This window comes from Myodes glareolus, chromosome 8 (genome assembly GCF_982192425.1).
Source record: "Myodes glareolus chromosome 8, mMyoGla1.1, whole genome shotgun sequence".
NCBI lineage: Eukaryota > Metazoa > Chordata > Mammalia > Rodentia > Cricetidae > Myodes > Myodes glareolus.
This window is the reverse complement of record NC_142033.1, coordinates 15,079,289-15,097,446: the sequence shown is the minus strand read 5'-3', so window position 1 is coordinate 15,097,446 and position 18,158 is coordinate 15,079,289. Positions and strand designations below refer to the sequence as shown.

Sequence of the window (18,158 nt, the reverse complement as noted above, 5' to 3'; positions counted from 1 at the left end):
TCCTCCACACCCTCTGAAGTGGGTAGTGCCGTCATGACACGATGCCACGGCCTTACCAGCTGAAACCCAGGCTGGCTACGCTGTCCTGTAGGACCTGAATTTAAACAGTACACAAACTCTAAACCAGGCTCTTCCGAGAAAGGCGAGCGAGAGTTGACGGCCTTGAGGCCATGGGACAGCCCCCTCACTGAGTTCTAACTTAACCATTGTGTTCTAGGTGGCTGGTGCTGTTGATAGTGACTTCTGGGGAAGTTAGGCTAAGTAATTTAATAATAATTAATTAGTAACTTAATAAGTAATTTATAACAAATAATTAGTAACTTAATTTAACACACTCAGTGTTTACCATAAGAAGAATTCTATTTGCTCTTCTTATTAAAGCTCACCCCTCACAGAGTCCCCCACAGTGACTCTGTAGTGACAACAGCTAAGTCCTAGAAGATTGCAGTTTTCCAGTGCTGGGTCCGTTCCTGGGGAGCAGCTGAGTAGCCAGCCCTGTGGGATGCTCAGGTTTCTGGGTTTTTTGTTTTGTTTTTTAATAAAGCTCCAAGGAGGATTTGGATTCACGAGAGGGTTTATTCTCTGTGGGAAATTTACATTTTATGTCACGTTTCTTTCTTAAAAAGGTTGAACTCAAAGTCAATGTCAAATCTTTAATATTTTAAATCTCCACCCACTTGATTTATGCTAACTTTGTCCATTTTGATTTTTAATTTAGTTTGACTGAATAATTAAAGAAGACGGTTCAGCAGACTAAAGCTGGACCTCTCAGCAAGCTCTCGTGTACCCCGAAGCCCTCTTCTCCACGGGGGCAATAATGAATAGTCATTAAACCCAGGAACGCTACAATCCGAGAGCCAGGGTGCAGACTGCCAGCCTCACTTCAGGCTGGCTGAGCTAAGTTCTGCTTCCTGGTGGATTCGTCTAGCAACACGAAAAGGATCGAATGAAAGAGGTACATGTCACAAACTCAGTGTGAGAGGACGCATGTGAATTCTTTATAACTCTCCAAATCATCTCAACAGACACCAGTCAGATCTCCTTTCCCAGTCAGATCTTTCCCAGATCTTTCTTAGCCCAGGCCTCCTTTCCAGAAAGGCTCACAGTTAGCAAATCTGTGCTCTGAAATCTATTTGCCAAGTCCCATGGGTGTGTTACCCCTTGGGGTACCACAAACTGTTCCCGAGTAGCAGCAAATAGAATAACATTGACAGGACTTAGTGACCTGACATCTGGAGGCCTGATACCCGGGTCTTATCCAGAGATGCCTGTGTATCAGTGATGGGAGGCTGAAGAGAAGAGGGTGTGGAGAAGCAGGCCGTTCTAGTTTGCTAGGACACGTTCTCCAAAGCTTCATGTGTTGGGGACTTGAACCGCAGTGTGGTGATGGAACTTTTGTAGGGCGGGGCTGAGAGTAAGGTCCTTAGGTCATCACACACACACACACACACGGACACACACACACACACACACACACAAGAGATTAAGGCAGTTCTTGTGGGACTTTTGACTGAGTTCGGTGAGAAAACTACTAAAATAGATGAAACCTAAGTAAGGCCCCTCCCTTGTCTGCTTCCCGTCTCAAGGTGTGATCTTTCCCTGGGTCCTTACCCCTGATGAGATGCCGCCTGCACTTAGGTCCTCACCCAAGGACGGACTGAGAGGCTGCCCAATCTGACTCGTCCAGCCTCCAGAACTCTAAGCTAAATAAGCTCACCTTCTTTGTAAATACTGTGCATTGGATATTTCATTATAATACCAGAAAACAGAATTAGGCAGGTATGGTAGTGCCTACCTGAATTCTCAGCTCTTGGGAGGTGAAGGCAGAAGGAATGGAAAGTGAAGGTCATCCTTGTCTACGTGTGAGGTTGAGGCCAGCCTGGGCTACATGAGACCCTGTCTCAAAAAAGGAAAAAAGAAATAAAAAGAAAGGAAGGAAGGAAGGAAGAAGAAAAGAAAGAAAGAAAGAAAGAAAAGAAACCAGTGCTAAGTAAGCAAAAACCTTTAATCCCAGGGCTCAGAAGACAGAGGCCAGTGAATCTCCATGAGTTCAAGGCCAGGCTGGTACACATAGCAAGTTCCTGGCCAGTTAAGGCTACACAGTGAGACTCCGTCTCAAAAAGAAAAAACAAAAACCTGAGCAATGAAATAAAAAACAACAACCAAGAGAACAAGACAGGGACTCTGGTACAATGTCTATTCTAGACTTTAATAGGAATGTAGCTAAATTATGGAGAATTTGAATAAACACAATGATATCTAATGTTTCAAAACAGTAAAATTACTTTTCTTCCTTCCTTTCTTTCATTCTTTTTTTTTTTCCTGAGATAGGGTTCCCCTGTGGAATAGCCCTGGCTGTCCTGAAACTTACTCTGTAGCCCAGACTGGCCTCGAACTCACAAAGATCTGTCTGCCTCTGCCTCCCGAGTGCTGGGACTAAAAGCACGCACTACCAACACTTGGAAAAATTCTTTCTGATAACCACTCATTGAAAAGCTTGCCTTTGCCTCATGGTTAGCCAGTGTGTCGTCTTGTTAGCTTGATACTGCACGATATGTGGAGTTAGGGCTGGTCCCAGTTTGACATAGGCACCTCTGTTACTGCCAACTTCATAGTAGTTGGAGGCGGAAAAGATGGTCAACACCTGAATCAAACAGAAGCGTCATGGCATGTATGCGCACCAAAGAACCTCCATCCTCAACCCCATTGGCCAACCCACGTCAGGGCAGCTTCGCACACTCATTTATGGACCTCCTTCCTTCCCTCCCTCCCTCCTTACTGTCTTTCCTTCCCTCATCTTCCTCCTCCTCCTTCTACACACCTCTCTCTGTCCTTAATGCTGTTAGAGAATTGTGACTTAAGTTGTCGACACTCAAACTGATTGGCAATCCATAACATGATTTCATTTTTCTATCCCACATAAAATTAGCAGAAGTTGTTTTAAACAAAGGGGTAATATACTTTATTTGGCTCAGCTTGGAGGCAGGTTGGGACTTAATAACAAAGGCCTTTGTGTGAAGGCAAATTAGTTCTAAAGTTAGTGAGCGGCCCCAGTGCAGGGTTTCCTTAATTCTTTTTTTTTTTTTTTTTATAATTTTGAGTGTGTATGGCCCTGTATGAGTTTATGTGTTCTCTGAATCTCTCTCTGTCTCTCTGTCTCTCTGTCTGTCTGTCTGTCTGTCTCTCTCTCTCTCTCTGTGTGTGTGTGTGTGTGTGTGTGTGTGTGTGCAGTGCCCACAGAGGCCAGAAGTCAGCGACAGATTTCTCAGAACTGGAGTCTCAGGTGGTTGTGAGTCCTAAACAGATGCTAGTAACAGACCTCAGGTCCTTTGCAAGAGCAATAAGCATTCTGAGCTGACATCTCTCCAGTTCCCAGAGTAGGGTTTCTATGGGTTTTGTACCTGTGGTAATTTTAAAGAAAATGGCCCCCAAAGGAAGTGGTACTATTAGGAGGTGTAGTCTTCTCATCGGAGGAAGTGTATCCCTGGAGGCGGACTTAGAAGTCTCCTATGTGCTCAGGCCACACCCAGTGAGACAGCCACCTTCCTGTTGCCTGCGTGTCAACATGTAGCCGCTCCTTCTCCAGCACCAAGTCCGCCTGCATGCTGCCTTGTTGTGCTAGGTTGATAATGGACTAAACCTCTGAACTGTAAACAAGCCACCTCAAATGCTTTCCTTTATAAGAGTTGCCGTGGTCACAGTGTCTCTTCACAGCAGCTGAACCCTAGCTAAGACAGGAGTACCTCAGAGATACCCTGTGAGACTTTCCCCTGTTGACACGTACATTTTATCCTGGGGGATGCTGAGTGCACTCTCTCTCCCTTAAAATTTACAGTGAGCATTAGAAAGAAAGGTTTTGGAGCCTTGCAACAAGGAAACACGATAACCATGTGGCCAAATGTTTCTTCTATTAATTAACTGTGAATCCATTGTTCTCCCATAGAAAGAGGATTCTGGGAACACGGACTCCTACATTGTTGCACTTAGAGATAGCTAAATACACAAGATTCTGAATATCTGCCTGGACAGTGCCAAAATCCAGTGCCTCGAAGGGATGTTTGAGGGAACTGATCGCAAACCACATGACTTAGAGCTAAAGAGGTGTCTGGGGAAACACTGGCCTCCTATGTTCATCAATCAAAAAGGCTCTTATCTGTCCCTTGCTTTCAGGCTTTTGGGAAGCAGTAGCTACAATCAAATATAAAATGTTAAAAGCTGGGTGTGGTGATACTTTTAATACCAGGAAGACTCAGGAAGCAGAGACAGGCAAATCTCTGTGAGTTCGAAACCTGCCTGGTCTACATAGTGATTTCCAGGATAGCCAGGGCTATATAGAGAGACCCTGTCTCAAAAACAAAACAAAACAAAAAAGTCATAAAAGTTCAAGGTAAGATTGTAAAGTAGAGATGATGGTCCTGTTGGGAGAGTGCTTGTCGCATGGAACACGGGGACTTGAGTGTGACTCTCCGGCATCCACACAAAAAGCTGGGTTAGTGGTACCCATCTGTAATCTCCATACAGGAGAGGTAGAGATAGGTAGACCCCTGGGGTTTACTGGCCAGCCAGGCTAGATGAATTGGTAAGTTCTAGAATCAGTGAGTGACCTGCCTCAATAAACTGAAGAACAATTGAAGAAGATACCCAATGTTAACTTCATGTTTCCACGTGCACACACACACACACACACACACACACACACACACACAGTACCTAGCTGTCTTGGGCAAGGAGGTAACAAACCCTAGCTCAGCCCACCTTGCGACTGTGGCAGAATTCATAGCCTTCAGGTTTGCACTCGTGTGAACGAATCAAGAACTGCAGTTTGAATTTCTCCAGCAGCTTTTCTGTCACATCAGGCCCGAAGTAACAGCCTTCTCCTCGGATAGTGTTGGCCTTGCAGCCCTCCTGAGCCATCGGATCACTCCACAGAATATCCACCACCTAGGAAGACCAAGGTACACAACCACTCAGTCATTCACAGGAAAAACAGAAGGAAGGTGAAGGAAGCGGTGGGGAGGAGGAAGCAGAGGAGGGAGGAAAAGAAAGGAAAATTAAGATGGAAATGAATCCATTTCTATGCAATCTATGTTGGACACATTTATTTTGGAGTTTTATTTGGCCAAGGAGGCCAGAGAGGGTGTTGGCTTCCCTGGGACTGGAGTTACAGATGGTTTTGAGATATCCTATGGATGTTGGGAATCAAACCCAGGGTCCTCTGGATGAGGGACTCACGGTGCTTTTACTCTTAACCACTGAACCATCTCTCCAGCCCCATGTTTATATTTTGAATGCTAAGGCTGCATTTAAAAAAATTTGTCTCATCTTTTTCTTGTTTGCTTGGGTTTTTTATTTGCTTGTTTGTCTTGAGACAGGGTCTTGCTAAATAGTTATGGCTGTCCTTGAACTCACCATGACCCTCTTACCTCAGCCTCCCAGTGTTTGAGATTTCCTGATTGTTCATTTGTTTTTGTTTGCTTGTTTTGAGACATGGTCTTGTATAGCCCAGACTGGCTGAGATCTCCTGCCTCCACTTCCCAAGAACAGAGATGTATTCATTCTCTATAACAGGCATGCAGCTTAGAAATGTTTTATTTCATAAGTGGATGTACACTCATACATGGCTATTGGTTGGCAAGCACAGACCCATTTTCTTGGATATAAATCTTATATAAAATGTCAACGTGTAGAAGAAGTTGCATTGGTCGGGAAGCAGCTGTGGGTAAGGACTGTTAACTTCAGAACCTGCATCCCAGGCCCATCTACCCTCGCTCCAAAGTGAAGGCAGAACTAGAAATGGCAGGACAGTCTTCCCTGTGGTGTTCAGGGGCCATAGTCGTGGTCCTGGAGAAGCTCAACCAACATTTTGCTTTTTTGAAGCAACTTAAGGATTCTGACAGAAGGCTGCAGAAGACCTGAGATGTGTTTCCGGCAGTTCAGGCTCCACCATCTTGCTCACACTCAGGAGAGTATGCATTGCCAGTCTGACACAATGCAAACGCAGGGACCACAGATTTGGAGGGATGGCAATAATACTGCCAGAATGTACTTTGCAGGAAAAATGCATTTGAATTATTTGCACACTATTGGGTCACATGTCACAAAAGGAGAGGCCTCCATTTTAAATTTCAAGTGTACGCTGCTGTTGAAGCCCAGACTAAGAACTCGGGGAGAGTGACATCTGTTCTTCACCCTCCTTTGTCCAGTCAGGGCTACTTCTGCTCATTTTAGCTCTTAAAGGAGTCTTGATTCTTCTCTTTGTTGGATGAACTCTATGAAACTGCCATTTTTGCAGATGACAAATGACAACACCATAGAGTTTGCATAGTTCTGTAACTGCCCCAAACCACCAACATCACCTCCAACCTGGTCACCGGGTGTGCTGACAGTTTTATGTCACTTGACATGAGCTAGAGCTAGAGTTATCTGAGACAAGGGAACACGACTGAGAAAATGCCTCAGTAAGCCTGGCTTATAGGCCAGCCTGTGGGTTACTGTCTTGATTAATAATCCATACACCAGGCCCATCACACAGGGAGTGTCATCACCCCTGGGCTGGTGGTCCTGGGGATCCTAAGGAAACAGCTGGAGCATTCCAGGGTCAGTAAGCAGCACTCCTCCGTGGCCTCTTCAACATCTCCTGATGCCAGGTCCCTATCTGTTTGAGCTCTTTCCCTGAATTTCCTCCGTGGTGGACCATGATGTGGAAGTAGAAGTAAAATCAACCGTTTCCTCCCAAGTTACTTTTGGTCATAGTGTTTAATTACAGCAATAGAAACCCTAACTAAATAGCAGCCTTCAATTCCAGCACTTGGGAGGCAGAGGCAGGCGTACCTGCCTGGCATGTGGTGAGTTCCAAGACAGCCAGGGCTACACAGAGAAACCCACATCTCAAAAACAAAACAAAACCAGAACAACAGTACCAAACCAAGACAGCAGGCCAGCCATTTCAGGGCCTCTCTGACATGGTCTTGCCCCTGCAAATGTCTTTTCCAGTTAGTCTGAGTCTCCTGTTTCGGCAAATGATGGGCCACACTGTGCAGGGCCACCTCCATATCTGCCCCATTTGCTTTCCTCTGTCCTGACAGAATGTGTTTGGGATAGCAATGTGCCCAGGTATAGATAGACAGTTTCCCAGACTCCCTTGCAGGTAGAGAGGGGCGACCAAATGACAGAGTTCTAGAGAGTCAGGGAAGCCCATACTTTCCTGACAACAGGGGCCCAGAAGCTGCTGGCTAGTTCTCTAAGTCTTGTACTAGAGCGTCCAACTTCCTGCATAAAATTAACGTGGAAAAGAATCCACTGAGTTGACCTAAGTTGATGCCCAGTTGATGCCGAGTCCTGAAACAGATGATTGTGGGCGACAGTCCCTTGCATCCTCTCCCCGCTCATTACAAACGTAACATGAGTTATTAGACAAAACTAATGCTCTTCCTGATAGAAAGTGGGTGTTTCCTCTGGGGCAGCAGCCTGCTTCAGCCGCCAAAGCACTTACGTCATCAGCGGTCACCAGGAGCCTTTCCAGTATCAGCTATGCAACGTGTGCACCCTTTATAAGTGTTCGCCATGCACAGCTCGCTCCATTACCTCTTTCCTCTCGTTTCTCTTGCTTTCTTCCTCTTCTTCCTTCCTTCTTCCCCATCCCCCCACCTGTCTGCCTCTCTCATGTCCCCACTCCGACATGGCCTTTCACTCTTCCCCTCCCCTAATAAACCTCCTGCATTAATTTTGTTGTGTGTGGCGTGTTTGCTTAGTGGCGTACCACGGCAGCCCCCCTTCCCCGCCATCCTCCGAAGGTACCCACTTCGCCCCACTTCTTCCAATTTTTATTCTTTCAGAGGGGCCTTGGGCAACCTCCGCATTTTACAGGAATTTTGATCTGTTGGTTCCTAGATGGCAGGCATCTCCTCAGAAGCAGCAGCTAGTCACGCTCACCTGCTTCCACTCCTCCGGAGTGGGCTCCAGTCCCGCATCAGCATCACAGTGGGTGTCTGGGGCCAAGGGCAAGGACTCCCCCTTCTCTCTGATCCCTGGGAAGCCGGCTTGCTGCCGGCATTGCTCCAGCTCCAGGTCCACCGAGCGCCGCACTTGCCGGGACTGCTCCTTGTGGCCCAGCGAGCTGCAGGGAATGCTGCTGGAGCGACAGGTTTTGTAGGCCTTAGAGCCAGAGCCCGGGTGAAAGGGCGAGGAGGGCAGAGAGCGGCTTTGCGGAAGAAACCACGGAGTAGGTCTCTGTCCAGAGCTTGTCTGGTTGACTTTTCTCTTCTGCTCCTCCCGATTCTCATTTTCCTTTCTCATTTTGCACCTCATGGTAGAAATGATCTAAACGTGTCCATAAACAAACAAATAAACAAGCAAACAAATAAATAAGCACACACAGAGTTGCAAGAATGAAACGCTGTCTTTTCAGGCTATCGTTTCGGCATACGAGTCAGTCCTAAACCTTGGAACCCACCAACCATGTTTCTCTCTGCAGTTTTCCTGGGCTGAGACCAGCACAGCTCTTGAGAGCAACCGTAAGAACTTCGAACAGCGATTCCTACAGCTGCCGCATTCAAACACGTGATTGGCATGCTTATATCTTTTTTGTTGTATTTCAAAATACAACAAAGTACTCATATTTAACATATTTTTGCAAAAACCCATAGTAACATTTTGTATCTCCAAGGGAAAATTGTGTGCTACGTGAGTCACCCGTGTGTGTGTGTGTGTGTGTGTGTGTGTGTGTGTGTGTGTAAGCCCATCCACGCTGTGTACACGGTCCACCCATCAGTCATGTAGCCTGGGTTTTCTGGTGGACAGACGCAGCATTATCATGCCGTTTTTAAGAAATCATTCCTTTACTTGATACCCGCGAATGGAACAGTAGCGATGCAGAGTCGGGAGCAGGGCATAAAACGTGGACGAGCAGATCAGGCCTCTGACACAGGGTACACAGAGAAAAACAAACTACCTATTCTGTGCGGGGTTTGGCGCCATCTGCTGGAAGTCCTGGATTGCCTCGATTGATAAGCTGATGTTAGACTCGAGAAAAGCAGACTCTTGCTAGACAGGCAACTGGAAGTACTGTGACTCTACCTGCTGCATAAAGGACAAGGGAGAGGAAGGGGAAACCCTTTTCGGCTTGAGCCGTCACCGACTCAGTCATCGTGGTGCTGGGACCGAGTTGAAAATAAATAGAACACCATTCTCGAGAAAGACAGAGGTCTGGCAAGGAACTGCGGGGCAGTGAATACAAAGACAACCATCTCTGGGGCCGAGGGCTACCAGGAAGGCTGAGGAGGCTAAGAACTCTGAGCACATGTGGACAGATTCACCTCCCTCTCTTCCCTGCTGATGTAAAAACAAAACAAAACAAACAAACAAAAAAAACTAGGGTGGACTGGCTTAGGACAAGAACAAATAAAGGTCCTGGAGAGGGCCAGGGAGATGACTGTGTTGGGAAGAGACCACACTGTGTAGAGGAACGGAGGCTGTAAGGACTTTGGACAGGAGCTGCCCGACCCTTTCTTAACAGCTGGGAGAGAGATGGGTTGAGATCCCCCAGTTCCTAGACAGCCCGTCCCACTGCCCTGTGACCCCTCCCCACTTCATCTCGCAGGAAACTTTAAGGATTCCATTACCCGCTCCTAGAGGTGCCTCTAACTTCAACTCTAAGGGAGACTTCGGGTTCCAGTGTATTGAGGCTTCCTGGTGAGGTGCTACTCTGCCCAATTCATGTAAGCCAACCCATGCTCTCATTGGCTCTATGGGAGCATCCTTTACAGACAGCCAAGGAAACGGAGACAGAGAGATACCAAGACTCCTCCTGCACTGGACCCAGTTAGCCTGACTGGATCCCCCCCCCCGCCACTCCACCCCTCACAGTGCTCCCCAGAAGCAGCTGTGCCAGCCCTGCCACAGAGACTTGCCAGCTAAATGTTAGGAAGTTAGCATGTGCTGAGCCGTGAAAATAAACTGCTCCTTCGACTCTTTCCAAAGTCCCTCCCACTTCAGTGCATTCAGCGCTTCCACAGGGTTCTCCCCAGGAGATAACTGACTCTCCCGTGGCTTGCTGTCTCTGCCTCCAGATGGAAACATAGCTGAACAGAAGGTTTGAGCTCAAAGTTTGTGAAATATCAAGCTTAGAAAAAATCAGGTGCCAGGCAACATGTAGATTTAACAAGGGGGAAAAGAAATGAAGAACTGGCTTTAGGTTCTAGGGCCCTACACTCTTAAGAATATCAGTGAGGGTGGGGGCAGGAAGGTGGAGAAAGGAGGAGATGGGTGGGAGGGTCAGCTAAGATTAAATACGGGGACTGGAGAGATGGAGTAACATTTGGTGTTCTTACAGGGGTCCCAACTTCAATTCCCAGCACCCACATGGTGGTTCACTGTCATCTGAAGCTCCAGTTTTAGGGGAACCGATGCCCTCCCTGGACCCCTGCAGGCACACTCATGGTGCACATGTATACACGCAGGCAAAACACGCAAACAGATAAGAAATTTTGCTTAAATCTTATTTTAAAAATTAAGTGGGAAGGCTGAAGAGGTGGCTCAGCAGTTAAGAGTTAACAGCATTTGCTGCTCGTGTACAGTCCCAGAGTTCAGTTCCCAGCACCCACATTGGGCAACTCACAACCACCTGTAACTCCAGTTCCAGGGGATCCAATGGCATCTTCTGGCCTGTACAGCCACCCACACCCCTACAAAAGTCTTTAAACATCAGCCGCCCCTGGGTATGTTCATGTCCAAATGCCATAAGGAAGCCTGCGACTTCAAGGCTGAAGCTGGCCATAGTGGCACACACTTGTAAACCCAGGACTTGGTAGGCACAAGGGAAAGGGTCACACATTGGGGGCCAGCCCTGACTGCACAGTGAGTTCTAGACGATCAAGTTTAAAAACAAACACGAAAGGCTGAGATGCCCAGAAGAGGATTGTGAGCCCCTGAATTCTAAAGAGCTCTCTCATCAGTGTTTGCCAAAAGTTTATCTTTTTCCTCTTTGAACATTGAGTTTGGGTATACAAGGGTCTGTCACTTGAACCCTGGTCACCAAATCACAAGAAGTCATACCTAAACATGACACTCAGGACCCGAGTGCAGAAACCTTGGACTCTGAGGCAATGTAAGGGCTAAATGAGCCCCATGTATCCCTGGGCCGTGAGCCTGGTTCTGTGTGTTGAGAAAGAGTGTGCACAGACTCTTTTTGTTTGTCCTGTTTGGGAGGCCAACAGGACAAACTAAGTCAGTGTTCCATCCTAACTCAGTCCTGTCTTCATCTCTTTCTCCCTAGTCTTCGTAATGGTCAGGAACCCCAGGATAAAAACTCTCTTTCCAAACTGTTTGTTTTCAGGTAAACATAGTCATGTGACTAAGTTCTTGTCAATCAGATATGAAGAGAAATGCTGGGTGCCCCAGGATGCCCATCCGAGAAAAGAGCTGCCTTTCTTCTGTTCTCCTTAGCCGGCTCCTTGCGATCACAATGACTGGCCCTCAAACAGCCATGATGGATCATGACGCGCTGTGGCAGATCAGCAAGAATTCCAAGGTCCTAAGACTTTGTGCTGTTGCTATAAACCTTCATTTACACAAGAAGTAGAGAAACGTTTAACAAAGACGTTTGGACCTGCCTGTCACCTCGGCCAAATGTAAGCACCGCTGTATGAGGTATGCGTAACATATTTAACATATTTACATTCAATCTTCATAAAGCCAATAATATAGTTTACTCATGTCCCCATTCTACAAGTTAAACCTAAGGTCATATTAAATTAGTTGGTCCAAGGTCACACATTCTAAGCAGAAGAACCAGGATTTTTAACCCTTTCTGCCTCACTTCTCAGGCCAGGCTCTGTCAGCTCAGGTAAATCTTTCTTACTGAGCATGTCTGTGCCAAAGGCTGTCAATCCTTCCAGATCTCTCTCCCTATTCTTTCTCACAGGATGGAAGCTGCAACTTTCTTGTAGAGCAGATGGCCAATCATAAAACACTGTATTTCCAGCTTCCCTGCAAGTGTGGGGGTCACCATGTAACCACAGCCTGATGAGGGGGCTGACAGTGGAGACTCTGCAAGTTCTGGATTGGTTTTGGAAGGGGTGAAAACACGGTGTCCCCTTACCCTAGTGCCCAGGAGGGTATATGAGCACACACAGTGTCCCCCTACCCTAGTGCCCAGGAGGGTATGTAAGCACACACAGTGTCCCCCTACCCTAGTGCACAGGAGGGTATGTGAGCACACACAGTGGCCCCCTACCCTAGTGCCCAGGATGGTATATGAGCACACACGGTGTCCCCCTACCCTAGTGCCCAGGAGGGTATGTGAGCACACACAGTGTCCCCCTACCCTAGTGCCCAGGAGGAGAAAATGTGGGCGCACATTTTCTTGGCAATACAGATCAAGGCTTGGAGCGGTTACCCTAGGATGATTCTCTAGACAATGTTACAGAACAAAGTCTACAAATCACCTGATAACTGAAAATTCCAAGACTCAAAGCCAGTCCTGACTCTAAAACTGAATGCTGTCACATACTTAACGGCCACCGGAGTCATTCAGAGCAGAGGCAGCGTGGTTTCCGGAGTAATGAGTTCCAGGTTGTTGGAACTGTCAGGGAAGTGCCACGGAGAATGTTGTAGTAGAGGTGGCCGCATGGGACAGTTGGCAGGTGGGTACCATGAGAAGTACAAGAGTCTGTTATGAGAATACACTGACTCTTTGTTTTCCAGCTCTCTGTTTCTAAGTGAAATGGACAATAGAAAGTTACCATGTATTGGCCATAACCCACTCCCTGTCACACTCTCTCCCTCCTCTGCCAGAACACAGATGCTGTAGGCACCTGTAGGGCAGATACGGTCTCTAGATTCTTTTCATGTCTTTGAACGTGGCAAGCAAGTTCTCTCCCTGCCCATGCTAGGTGCTGAATTCAACGGGTTGAATTTATTTAAAGACAATTCAGATATGAATTATTTGGGAACTAGAGGCTCTTCAGGTGATGGCATTAAGGGACAGGTAATTAGAATTATCTAAATCAAGAATGATAAACACACAGCACTGGTCTCCCCTCTTATGTGACCATGACAGACATTGCTAATGGATTATCGTGCACTTGATCCCTGAGCCCAGCTGTGAACCCTCAGCCCTCTCTCCACATTCTCACCATGTCTAATGTCACCATGCAAGGCGACATTTATTTTCCATTAACAATGTAACCAGACAGAGGTGGGATTTCTATCGGCTCATGAATCAGTACCTTGTGCCTGTCTAGTTTAGCCAGAAGGTCCAAGTCTGTCCTGTCTGAGATCCCGCCATGTAGAACAAGGACTTTCTCATCAACCAGTGTGGCCAGTGGAAGCCAGCAGAAGACGTCTTGAAGCATCCTTAGGATTTTCTTCCCGTGTATCTGCAAAATGATACCGACAAGAGGTTCAACTTCGCGGATCTCAGCCTGAGGCTTGGGGAAGGGTGACTTGGAAAGGGACCACACCTTGTATTTCTGCATCACTTCCTTGGTGAAGCCGTATCTGGACACAAAGCACACATGAAGATGCATTTAGTGACAGAGGCCATGGCATGATCACATCTTATAAAAGTGCTTACTCTATTTTTGTGCCCTTAGAATATGCTCTTAGAAAAGAGAGAGAGAGATCGGAGTCATCATCAAGAAGTTTGCAATTTTGCCATTATTTCTGGGTAGAGAAATTATGAGATATTTAAATTCTGTTCTTTTTGTTTATCTAGATTTAATAGTGTCTCTGTGTGAGTCCTTATTGTTTTCAAGCTAAAAATATTTATACATTAGAAATATGTTTTTATTATAACAGTAAAATAACATTAAAGTTAAAAAGAAAAAATCTTTTAAAATATTGTATGCTGTGTGTTCTTTCAGAAATTAGAAAATTTTTTTTTTCTGGTAATTGAACCCAGAGCCTTGGGCATGCTAGGCAAGTGCTCCATCACTTACTACAACCATAGGCCTAGGAAAACCATGTTTAAAAGTCATTTGTAGTAAGGGACTCTAAAGAAGTAACTTTTACTACTGAAAGCAAGCACCCAACACCCAGCGCGTCTGGGCCTATACCGTAAGTTCACGAGGTGATCCTCATGGTTTCCTCGGTTAAGATGGAACTCTTTGGGATAAACCAACATGAAGGCAAACAGGACCATCAGGACCTCTACTGAGTCCTTGCCTCGGTCCACGAAGTCACCATTGAACACGTACGCCCTCTCTGGCGACGGTAGACCATTCTTGCAGTCCAAGAGGAGCCCGAGAAGAGGCGGTGAAGGAAAAGAAGGAGGAGAAGAGAGTATTAGGTTAAAGGCAGCAGGCGTCTGACTGCTACGCCAGAAATAGTCAGTCCTGTGATCTGCGGGTTCCTCCATAGGGAAACACCAGCAAAGAGGGGAATGTTCTCCATCCTGCTGTATTTCCTTCCCAATAGGACAGGACGCCCATCAGAATCGACACGTCATACAGAGACAGTGTCGCCTTGTGGTGTGGACCAAAGGATGCTGGCTTCTGACATGGAAGTCACTTTTAAGTTCCAAGTACATAACAACAATAACGATGAAAGTCATAATGACTGCCATGGACTCATAAGGATTAAATAAAATAATGCCAGGCTGAGCATGCCAGCACACCCCTGCAATCCCAGATCAGGAGTTCAGGGCTAGTCTGGGATACATAGTGAGTTGGAAGGAGGCCAGCCTGGTCTACATGAGACTATATATATATATATATATATATATATATATATATATATATATATGTGTGTGTGTGTGTGTGTGTGTGTGTGTGTGTGTGTGTGTGTATGTGTGTGTGTGTATATATATATACATATATATATAATTTAAAAAAGAGTCAGGCAGTGGTGGCAGCATGCGCCTTTAATCTCAGCCCTTGGAGGCAAGTGGATCTCTGTGAGTTTGAGGCCGGTCTGGTCCTCAAAGTGAGTTCCAGAACAACCAGAACTGTTATACAGAGACACCATACCTTGTAAAAAAAATACATATATTATTTTTCTTATATATAATTTATTTTTATTATATATAATAAAATTTTATTTTTATTATATATAATTATTTTGAAATACAGTACATACAAAGTAATATTGTACTAATAAAATATCGAATATGCACTTTGTTATATATTCTACTTATAGCTAAAATGGATATAAAATTTTGGTTGCTTCCATACTAATCTTCTTTATTTGGAAAAATAGGAAATCAATTGCTTAATAATGGTTCAACTGTTTATCAATATACCATTGGCTTTGCCTAAATTTTACAAAAATAAACCAGAACCGAAAGCAAAGCTGACTTTTAGGTCATGTGTTGTACAGACACATATATTGTTTACAATAATATTTTAAAAATCCAAGCAATTGGGCCGAAGAGCTGGCTCGGCTGTTAAAAGCTCTGACTGCTCTTCCAGACAGCCCAGGTTTGGTTCCCCACACCCACACAGAGGCTCACAACCATCTGTAACTCCAGTTCCAAGGGGTCTATCGCCCTCTTCTGGCTTCCATGGCACTGAATGCATGTGGTATGCTGAAATACATGCAGACAAAATAAAAATGCGTATAAAATAAAAATAAATCTTTTTTTAAAATCCAGGTTATGGCCAATTGTTTGTATAATGGAAGGCATATCTGAACTTCTAATTTAAGCCTCAGAGCAAGAAACTAACTAAATTTGAATGTTCATACCTTATGAAATATAAATATTAAGTCATCCAATTGGCCATGTAGATCTCCTAACAGAGAAAAAGAATATTAGTTCATAGTGACCCTTCTTTAGCAAGAAAATTACTGTGCCTGGAAAAACCCAAGCAAGTGAAGGAACCAACAGTTACTGATCAGGGGACAATGCTTGCCTTTCACCTTGATATGGAAAACCTGAAAATGTTCTTTTCTTTTTTCTTTTTCATGACCTTGCAAACAGTAACTAATCCATGTTGCTGAAGCAGAGATGGGGAAGAATGACACAGGGTGTTAAAGGGTGAGAGACTTTCATTAGAAGCTGCCGCTCACTTTGGGGCCAATGTTGGGAGATTGTTCAAGAGAAGTAACCAAATCCAAACGTCATAAGAAATCTCCTGTTCACATGTTGAAACAATGATTCTTAACGTTCAGATGCTTGCAGGGTGTACAGGACACATCGGCTGGACCAGTTCACAACCCCTTGTGTGTATTTCCCTCAGCTGGAGTGTGGGCTTCTCTCTGCATGGATGCTACTGAGTGAATGGCAAAGATTGGCTGCTAGGGCTCCCCGTGGGAGAGACGTGTGTGCGGACGGGAATCATAAGCCTTGAAATTGGCCCAAGTACAAAAAAATAATACGTCTGCTCATACAGAAGGCCAGGTGGGCTTTCTTCGCTTGTTCTTTGCTGTTCACGGCTGTTTGTTGCCGTGATTTTGCTCTCAGGATGGAATGTGAGCTTGGGGTCACTACGAACGGCTTCTCTGAGCCACGTCTCCTTTAAGTAAGGGTGGAACGTATGTGTAAACGGTGAGCCGACAGAGGGACGCGCTGACATGCTATTCACATGCCATTATGTTCCCGCTGGCTCAGCTCTGTCGCCAGACTCTGTGCTACGGCAGCGTTTTCTGGGTTGTGTCTAGCCAGGGAAGGCAGCACCCACGGGCACTTACCGCACACTGTGATCTCCTCGCTGTAACAGGTTGAGATCCGGTTGATGTTCGGCAGCTGGGCCAGGTGCTTCCGGGTCTCGTACAGAAGATTGAGGACGTAGCGAGCATGGAGCTGCTACTGGGAGGAAGGAAAGGGACAGAACAAAAGGATACTGGTGGCCCCACTTTTGCTGGTGAATGCCCAGCCAACCCCGGACCCCCAAAGGAACCCTGTAAACTGTGGGTCCTCTTCGCTCAACTCTGTTTCCGTTTCTTCTCTCCTGTTTGTCTCTTCTGTAAACATAGAGTCACCCCCTCTTTCTGTCTAGTCTATAAAACTCTTCTTTTCCCTTAGGGAGCAGTGCATGTCTGTCGTAGCAAAGCAAGAATTAGTGCACACACTGGTAGCGTGGGCGGATCCTGCCGTTGCTTAGAAGTAGTTTCCCAACCTCCACCCTGCTTTCTTTCTTCTTGGCAAAGAGTGGAAGGACCATGAACTACGCGCCTCTCAGAACGGAGCCACTTCTCACCCCACTGGTCATGAGGGTTTCAAAGCAAGACAGTGTTTGACTTGGACCATTGTCTACCGGCAGGTCTCCCTGCTTCAGCCCTCACCCTGCACGCCAGTCTCACCTCAGCAAGCGCTATGATTCTATAATTACTTCAGAGAGGTTCTCACTATGAATTGTCTCCCTGACTGCTGGAACTCACTCTCTAGACCCAGTGAGCCTGGAACTCACAGAGATCAGCCTACCTCTTCCTCCCAAATTCTGAGATTAAAGGTGTTAGTCATAGGGTCCCGCGATTTTAAAGAGCGAGCTGGAAGGTCATTCTGGAGCTTCTGCCACTGCATCTGTTACTTAGTCCCTGCATTTCTCCTTGCTAACCACAATGGCCTTCCCGAAGTCTGTGAACAGCCCACGAAGGTCCCTGAACAGACCACAGGGCCTTGGCACTTGCTCCCCTGTCTAGAATACCCCATTCTCAGATTGCTCAGGTGTATCCCTCATCACTCTGGACCTTTGCGGACATCTCCTTCCCAGACTCTGTAAAACCGCCGTCTTTCCTGCCCCCTCTTCTTCCTTAGCTCTCATCACTTTCTGTACTGACTCATTGGTTTATTGCTTGTCTTCCTACACCACTAGTGTGTCAGTCGCACGAGGGCACTGCATCCCCAGCGCTCTGCTCAGCAGGAGCCTCCATTCTGTCTGCAGGTGGAATGAACAAGGCAAAGGTTTTGATCCTAGAGACTGGCTCATGGACCACGGCAGCCTGGCTACACTTCCGGCACTGGTTTGGTCTGCCCTTACTCAGGAATGCTAGTCAAGAGGCACCCACATTCCTACTTAGGCTTACTTGTCTCAGTCTGAAAGCTTCCACCAGGGCAGTAGCATGGTCAGGAAGAAGGGGGAAGGAGAGGCGTGGCCCTGTGTAGCTGTCGGGCACCTCTATGGATTCGTAGTCTGTCTCCACATCCTGGGCGAATCTCTCCTCAGTGAACATGCGGTTCAGGAAGTCCCCTAGTTCAGACAGAGGACAAAGGCAGGCCAGCT

General features: G+C 46.3%; 1 protein-coding gene across 1 annotated transcript in view; it reads right to left on the bottom strand.

Moving 5' to 3' along the window:
* The window catches only part of Ppef2 (protein phosphatase with EF-hand domain 2), a 31,459-nt gene that overhangs the window by 6,586 nt on the left and 6,715 nt on the right, over positions 1-18,158 (bottom strand). The window contains 9 exon segments of the mRNA XM_087909477.1: positions 2,502-2,644; positions 4,756-4,941; positions 7,933-8,319; positions 13,227-13,376; positions 13,461-13,497; positions 14,055-14,221; positions 15,682-15,728; positions 16,627-16,741; positions 17,962-18,125. Of these exon segments, the coding sequence (XP_087765603.1) occupies positions 2,502-2,644; positions 4,756-4,941; positions 7,933-8,319; positions 13,227-13,376; positions 13,461-13,497; positions 14,055-14,221; positions 15,682-15,728; positions 16,627-16,741; positions 17,962-18,125 (1,396 nt within the window).